Below are 7,885 nucleotides of genomic sequence, written 5' to 3' on the forward strand. Positions count from 1 at the left end.
GCACAAAGAACTTATCAATGAAAAGTGAAAAGTTCCTCCCACCTCGGCTCTAATTTTAGTGTAAACATTTTTATTCCAACTAAACGCTAGGACCCCTCAGCCACACGGCTAGCTGTAGCACACAACCTTCACCAAGGTTATACACTTGGGGACCTCGGCCATGGTATCGGCCTGCGATGTGAACCCACTACCTAATGAAAAAACACACTAAAACGGACAAACTATATCGTTAAGGCAGGAAACATCCGGTGACCTCGGCCTGGCACCATTTGCAAAGCCTCGGCTGCACGTGAGTCCATACACTAAATCCCTAAGGAAAGTTAGGCCAAGCGGGCTAAGGCATTCGCCTCCCTTCACTTCTCACTTTGGAAAGGGGCCTCAAGTCCTCGGCAGTAGAGCTCGGCCTCGGCCTAACTACCTTGATGGGGATAAGGAACAAGCCAAGAGAGCTAACCAAGAGAGCTAAGGCATTCGCCTCCCTTTCCTCCTTGCTAAGAAAGGGTCCTCGAGACATCAATGACAGAGCTCAACCTCGGCCTAACCCACTTAGCGTAAATTCCAAAGTGAATAGCTAAGTAAAGAGCAACAGATTTTTTCTACTATGACCCCTCGGAGAGGGGCATCAGTCCCTAGTACGACAAAAAGAAAGAAGAAGAAAAAGGTACAAGTTAGACAAAAACTTTGTTTCATTCGTTCATTGATTTCTCACTTTGAACTTTAGAAAAAATGACCTCAGATGGGGGAGGTCGAGCCCCTTACAAAAAATAACTAAGCAAAAAGAAGAAAGGAGACTTCAAAGCTTCTCAGGCTTCGGATTCCATGTTCTCCTCGACCACCTCGGTCTATGCAGGCAGCTCATCGACGGCTATGCCCTCGGAAGGTTGCACTTCGTTGACAGGCATCATCCCTTTTGCCATCGGCACCAACGGATCGGGTTGGACTCCTAATTAACTGACGTCAAGGTCAGGCAATAGAGCCAACCGTTGGGACTTTGTATCTTTGATGTCCTCCAAGAGGTGACACTGAATTCAACCATTTTAGTTGCATAGGCCACGATGGTCTTCCATTCTTTGATAGCTTGGGCCGAGGCCTCCTCAGCTCTTTTCTCAGCCACCTCAAGTCTCTCTTCGTCCTCTCGCAGCCTCTCCTCGGCCCCCTTCAGCCTCTTTTTGCTTCTCCTCTACCTCACTCAAAGAAGCCCGAGCAGCCCGTAGCTACTCCTTCTCGGTCGTGACATCGGCCTCCAAATCCTTTCGGTGGCTACGCTCCTCATGCGCCGCATTGGTGGCTGCCTCTCGGCCCTTCTCAGCCTCGACCAGTTACCGCTCTAACTTTTCCTTCTCCTCCTGTGAGGTCCTGAATTGTTGCAAGAGGACCTCAACCTTTTCATAGAGGCTAACAACAGTCAAAAACGCCTCCAACGAAGACCTAGCCATCAACTAAAGAAAAGTAAGAAAAAGAAGAAATTCGGCTAAGTGTTTGAAGAAGTAAACTACCTCGGCCAATTGATCTAGAAGGGTGTCTCAGACACCCTAAATGCTCACTTGGGTCCAGGATTGCCTGTCCCAAGCTGGGAGCATCCTAATCAACAGGGCCTAGCCAACCTCTAGGGTACTCAAGGTATCACCCTCTCAAATGCTCCAATGAGAGCGGAAGATACATCGCACCATCAATGGCATTTCATCGCGATGGTCTCTTGGGGGCGGGCTCTTTCTTTGCTAGTATTTTTCCCCTAAAAGGTTGGAGGGGCTCAACAGGTCTCTTGGGGGCGGGCTCCTTCCTTCTTTTAGCCTCGATGGGCTTCCTCCCCCTCTCGGCTTTAGTAGGCCCCTTTCTCCTCTTAGCCTCGACGGGAGCCTTCGCCCATGGCATTTCTCTCGTAACAACTTGTCTTGGCGTCTGCTTCCTCAATAGACCAATGCCCGAAGTCCCCTTCTTGGACTTCGCCATCTGCATTATCTTGTCTTTGATGTTGCCCTGCATCTCTGCAAAACACCGCGAAGCATGTCAATATGTAGTGCAAAAGAAGGGATGAAGATGATGTGTGCAGCCAACAGCAAGAGTCCCCCTACTGAGGTGAGAAAGGTTGAGGCCAGCCCACACAAAGGCTTCCTCTGACGCCAAGGGCTCGGACGAATCGTCCCCTTCAGTCGAATCCGGGTCATCACATTGGCCTCCTCATCCTTAAAATACGGTTGTATCCTCTTGGCCATGATATCCGGCTTCCCCCAGTCAAACCTAAATGGCCAACCCTCCGAACAAGATGCGAAAGAGTACTTCTTCCAGTTGTGGACAGACGACGGGTTGTCCACCACTCTACCATGTTAGCCCTAGAAGTAGAAAAGACCTTTCCCACCAAGGTGCTTCCTCAAGATGAAAAGGCACTGAAATATGTTCACAATCACGTAGACACCTCGGAGCCAAGCCATCACCGACATGGCAATGATAGTCCTAACAACGTTGGAGGCAAGCTAATTGAGGGAGATGTTGTAGAAGTTCAAGAGCTTGGAGACGAGAGGAGGTATGGGGAATCGGAGGACGAAGTGGAGGTAATGCTCGTATACGGACACCTCCCCCTCGGCCAGACACCAGGGTCTATCGCCTACATCGGGGACTCTAAGCCTATAGCCCCCGGGAATATGGTACAACTCAACAAGCAACCTCACTTGCTCTATGCTAAGTTTGCTATCCAGGTCGTAGTGCGGATAGTGCATCAGTGTGATGCCTCGAGCTTCGGCCTCAGCTATGTCCTCAAGGCTTGGGTCTTCGATGTCATCGCCCTCCACCACTTCAGGTGGCGCTAAGGCATTTGCAATCGTGCTGCCCTTCGGCCTCATAGAACTATTACTTTCATCGGGAGATTTACCACCCCACCGTTCGCACTCAGTGCCTCCAGGAGTAGTTCTCTCCCTCAGTACCTGGACCTCGGGGCTAGGAGGTGAGCCCTCGGACCCACTACTAAAACTCTCATTACTATTGGACGAGTTTGGAATAGGACGAGCTAGCGCTTGAAAGGTCAGGAAGCTCATAGCATTTGGACCAGAATCAGAGTATGACATGGTCAAGGGAGAAGTCCTTTACCTAGTAGTTGAGGTTAAAGAAGAAAGCTAAGGGTTCAACTACAAGGTGGCCGAGGTCTCTGGAGATTTGAGCGGAAGCAAGCAAAAGGTAGCGACCGCCTCAACCAATGACCCTATTTAAAGAAGAACAAACAGCTCAGATTGCTTCGATCCAATGGCCGCGAAGCAACCGACTTGACAACCCGAACCAACACATGACACATGTAGTCGACCTTAGGAATACGAAACAACATCGAGCAAGTTAGCCGGTTCGCCCTCCAACTCCAAGTTTGAAGTGACCCAACCCGGGCGACTCGACCACCTGTCTCTTGTACAATCACGACCAGTCGATGCCAACGCCCGCCCGGCGTACGGATCCACAATGGCACTCGTGAAGGGCACGATTGGTGAACACGGATGCCTTATGCCCGTGCAAGCGATGACTCCACACCCTTGGCCCTCCATGATCCTCCTAAGGGGCGGTGTCAACTACAAGGCAACTGCCACTGGACAACCAAGGGGAGCTCCTAGCAACCGAGGCTAACGCCTCCGCACTTCTGAATGGCACCCTCTTTAACCAACTCAAGGCCTTTGACGCACCTTCTAGCACCTCCCAGTGACATTGATTGGATGCAATCCTGGCACCCATTGCCAACCACCTCCAACCACTCCCAAGGCAAGGTCAAGTATAAATAGGGGTGCCCCTCTCGAAGTAAACCATCTTGTTCACTCCTACTCTTTAGCTCTCTTGCTCTAGAGTGGTCTCACTTAAGCTCTCACCTCAGACCTCGTCAAATCTCTCATACACGCTTAACTTGACCGTCGGAGCCTCCATCCTCGAGAGAACACTTGGGGCCTATAACGTATAATCTCTTGCTCTCAAATTGGATACATCAGCCTCCTATAAGGAAGCAGATTTACCTGCCCTCGGCCCATCCTTTACGGTAACAGTATTGATGGGTGGAACCCTTACCCTAATCAACTTGAAAGTTCCCATATCACCCCTGCTACGCTACAATCCTTGGCAGCACAAGAGACGTGACTGTCATCCACGTAAGAAAAGCCGAAGTACTTACTATGTAGAGCCAAAAAGTTATGTTTGGTTATGTGTCTTTCCTTCCACGCAAAAGACGAAAAAAAATATACTCGTAAATAATAGTGCCACGTGGCGCACTTTTAACATAACCTTAACTATCATATTTTTTAAAAAAAAAAAAAAAACATGTGCGAGCAGATATTAATTTCGCCTATCATATGAAAAAGATATGATATCCGCAAAACAATTAACCATTAAATTGGAATCATAAACGAGGTGTCATTTATCAATTTATGGATGGGTTTTAATTGATCAAAACTCTTTTCATACAGGTCGTGGTAGGAGCCTAATAATGTGGGAGTGTGGACACCATTTAAACAGTTGTCGGGACATTAGCCCTCCACGTGTAGCATCTGATGAGAAGGGGTTAAGCCCCAAACAAAGCATGTGAGAGACAATGGAGTGCGGGCCCCATATTCACTATAGGTCCTCCAAGGACCGAACTTTTCTGTTTTTTTTTTTCATCAGCCCACCTCGGGAACGCCTGGGTGCATCCTAGGAATTCAACGCGCTAAAAGACACTATTCACGATCACTGTTCTAAACCGGGTCCAATCGATTCTTTGACGTACATCGTTTGATCGACGGGATACCGCATGTGCATCCATCTAGGAATCATCCCAACCATCTGATCAGAATCTGCTGATAATGGATCACTTTTGGTCTATTAATGTTTATACACCATATCATTACGTTCCTGGTTCCTGAGACGTTTGAAATCGTCGTCGTCTGATTAAATGGGTGTCATGAGATAAGGGAGGGAGGAGGCGAGGGTCAGAGATGAAGAAGAGCGTTGTTGGTCTGTGATAAATATAAATAAAAGGTGGTGAAATTTAATCTCCACCTCAATAAATTTAACAGGCTCTTCTCTCTCTCTCTCTCTCTCTCTCTCTCTCTCTAAGGTGATAATTTCGCCATATCCCCATATCAAATCTGAATTCTGAACTCTGAATATGCATGGCGGTGGCCAAGCTTCTGCAAGTACTTCTCCCTCTTCAAAAGCAGAACCCAATTAATTTTCTATGTTGTTTTTCTTCTCAAACAATTGAGAGAAGCCATTTCAGCCTTCTACTTAGTTTTCACCGTCCTCAGATGTTCAGTATTCATTGCTTCAACTGAAGAAAATCTATTCCTTAAGTTGTCTGATTCGAAATATGTCGACTTACTGGATGTAAATTGACTCTTTTGTCACCTTCTCTCTGGTGGGGACCCAAGTTGGGTAACTTGGAGGAAAGTTTCTGTTCTTACATTGGTTGAGATTGACTCCAGTTGGGTTTTCCTGGTTCGATCTTGTCATCTCGTCTCACTTCTCCTATATATAAAATAATGGACAAGGAAGAAAGCTACTCGGTAGGCTTACTCTCTCAGTCATCTCGCGTTTTTTTTTTCTTCTGATTCATGGCCATGTTTTACTTGAAACCTCAATTGTTGCAGGCGGGTCTGCCGACGGGCTTCACAGGTCTAGATTACCCTCTAGACCACTATCACCATCCACTGAAGCAACGGTTTGGTGATCAGAACTCCGGCGACAACAATACCGGAATGGTGGATTACATGCTGAACAATCCTCCACCTCCCCAAATGTCTTCTGGCTTCTGCAGTGCCACGTCTCTCGATAGATTGAGCTTCGCCGAAGTTATGCAATTCGCCGACTTTGGACCCAAATTGGCCGTGAACCAGGCCAAGCTATCCGATGAGGAAAACGGGATCGACCCAGGTTATTTTCTCAAGTTTCCAGTGTTGAATGACAAACTGCAGGATCAAAGCCTTTTTATTAATCCTCCACCGACAGCAAATGAGGAAGAAAAATTCAAAGCAATCGGGAATGTAGCAGAAAGTAAGTTAACAATGGCGCCTGATCAGGAAGAGGAAGTAGAGGAAGAAGGCCGTGTGTCTGAGAACAACTCGGTGCAGCTCCATATTCTCGTAGGAAATAATAGTCAGACGAAAAGCCCTGGAGCTGAAGCAAAGAACCGACGCAAGAGGCCGAGGACGGTGAAGACGAGCGAGGAGGTCGAGAGCCAACGTATGACTCACATAGCCGTCGAACGTAACCGAAGAAAGCAAATGAACGAGCACCTACGAGTGCTCAGGTCTCTCATGCCGAGTTCATATGTTCAAAGGGTATATATATATACTTGCACTGCACATATACATTATTTCTGCTTTTCTGTGCATTCAAATTTTGGCACTTTTGTTAAGAAGAACAATTGATCTGATCGCACTTAGAACAAGATATCTTGGTTTTTAGAACCTGCAACTCCAAATTTGATTTACAGTTTATCATGTTAGATCCAACAAAGTAATATATATATATATATATATATATATATATATATATCTTTTCTGAAAGTTGAGAGACTTGAGGTTGAAGCAATCCACAAGCTCATGGTGCAAGCATTTGTTTATGCGAACATTTACAGGGAGATCAAGCCTCCATTATAGGTGGAGCCATTGAGTTCGTAAGAGAATTGGAGCAGCTTCTTCAATGCTTAGAATCTCAGAAGCGCAGAAGACTGTATGGGAATGGTACTGAACCTCCACGACCTGTGGATGACACACCTTCGCTAGCAATCCAGCAGCCTCAGCCACCATTCTTTCCTCCTCTGCCGGCCTTCCCCAATGACCAGATGAAGCTTGCTGAATTCGAAGCAGCTGGACTCCGGGAAGAAACAGCAGAAAACAAAACGTGCTTAGCCGACGTCGAAGTGAAGCTCCTGGGATTCGACGCCATGATTAAGATACTCTCTCGAAGAAGACCCGGTCAGCTCCTCAAAACAATTGCCGCCCTCGAAGATTTGCAGCTCAATATCCTCCATACCAACATTACCACCATTGAACAAACTGTTTTGTATTCCTTCAATGTCAAGGTAATTAACCAACTTCTTTTCTTTCTTCTTCCTTGAAAGTATTACAGCTTCAGATAGATGCTCAAATTGATCATGGTTTCATGGTTTTTACATATCTTCATCAGGTTGCAAGTGAGTCAAGGTTCACGGCCGAGGACATTGCGAGCTCAGTTCAGCAGATATTCAATTTCATTCATGCAAGTACTACTACTACCACCACCATATAATATGTAATGTAATCTTGTGAATTAAAGAAGATGGGTCTGTGTTTTCTATTGATCCTATTTTTTCTTTTAATAGTTTGCTTTGTTGGGGGCTTGGATTTTCATGATCTGGGTTTGTGGGGGGAACTGGGGGGAGCTTGTTTTCTTAGTGACTTCAATACTTGTGAAACAATAGAAGCTTTACTTAACTATTTGGACGTTTTGTTTGAGGAAGACATCTGTTGTTTCTATCCATCGAATCGATCTATCCAAATTGTGTGGGAGCAGTGGACCAGTTTATTTTTTGGTTGAAGAAGAGATGGGGAGGGAGACAGGTTCTGTGCATTGAATGGCGCTTGTGTGAATTAAAATGTTTTGCAAGCTACTGAGTTGAAAGTCAACGCGTATGTACTCTTATGCAGTGGGTTGACTTGTCAGGAGATCTTTGTTGTATTAGGCTGCAATGCATTGCAGTGCACGAGGATGGGTCCCATTTGTCCTTTTGTAATTTGGAGTTTGTATGGGTTTGATTGTTTGATATACCCCACCATTTGTTCGACCAAATTAAAAATTTTTACCTTCTTTTGGTTTGAACAGCCCCATTCGAGGGCCTAGAGGCACTCTGGTTAAAATTAAAGAAGAAGAGTTTGTAATGGAGTCTCCTCAGGGGGACAAAGGG

The 7,885-nt window shown here is 46.3% G+C and overlaps 1 protein-coding gene across 2 annotated transcripts; it reads left to right on the plus strand.

The window, feature by feature from the left end:
* Positions 1 to 5,024: 5,024 nt before the first annotated feature.
* Positions 5,025 to 7,458, plus strand: LOC104602195 (transcription factor FAMA-like). Of its 2 annotated transcripts, XM_010265802.2 has the most exons (4): positions 5,025 to 5,504; positions 5,589 to 6,278; positions 6,578 to 7,024; positions 7,129 to 7,458. In XM_010265802.2, the coding sequence occupies exons 1-4, from the start codon at positions 5,481 to 5,483 to the stop codon at positions 7,228 to 7,230; spliced, it is 1,263 nt and encodes a 420-aa protein (XP_010264104.1). In that variant the 5' UTR covers positions 5,025 to 5,480; the 3' UTR covers positions 7,231 to 7,458. The 2 variants fall into 2 exon arrangements, with proteins under 2 accessions (XP_010264104.1, XP_010264103.1); XM_010265801.2 differs by lacking the exon at positions 5,025 to 5,504 and having other exon boundaries at positions 5,512 to 6,278.
* Positions 7,459 to 7,885: the final 427 nt, after the last annotated feature.

The sequence above is a fragment of the Nelumbo nucifera genome, chromosome 3 (genome assembly GCF_055504915.1).
Source record: "Nelumbo nucifera cultivar China Antique chromosome 3, China Antique-T2T, whole genome shotgun sequence".
Taxonomy (NCBI): domain Eukaryota; kingdom Viridiplantae; phylum Streptophyta; class Magnoliopsida; order Proteales; family Nelumbonaceae; genus Nelumbo; species Nelumbo nucifera.

Bases quoted from the DNA above. Each gene is read 5' to 3' on its own strand.
- LOC104602195 (XM_010265801.2), top strand. From the start codon at position 5,553: ATGGCCATGTTTTACTTGAAACCTCAATTGTTGCAGGCGGGTCTGCCG. The intron at 6,279-6,577 runs GTATATATATAT...GAACATTTACAG, and splicing joins CGAGTTCATATGTTCAAAGG to GGAGATCAAGCCTCCATTAT. The intron at 7,025-7,128 runs GTAATTAACCAA...TATCTTCATCAG, and splicing joins TGTATTCCTTCAATGTCAAG to GTTGCAAGTGAGTCAAGGTT.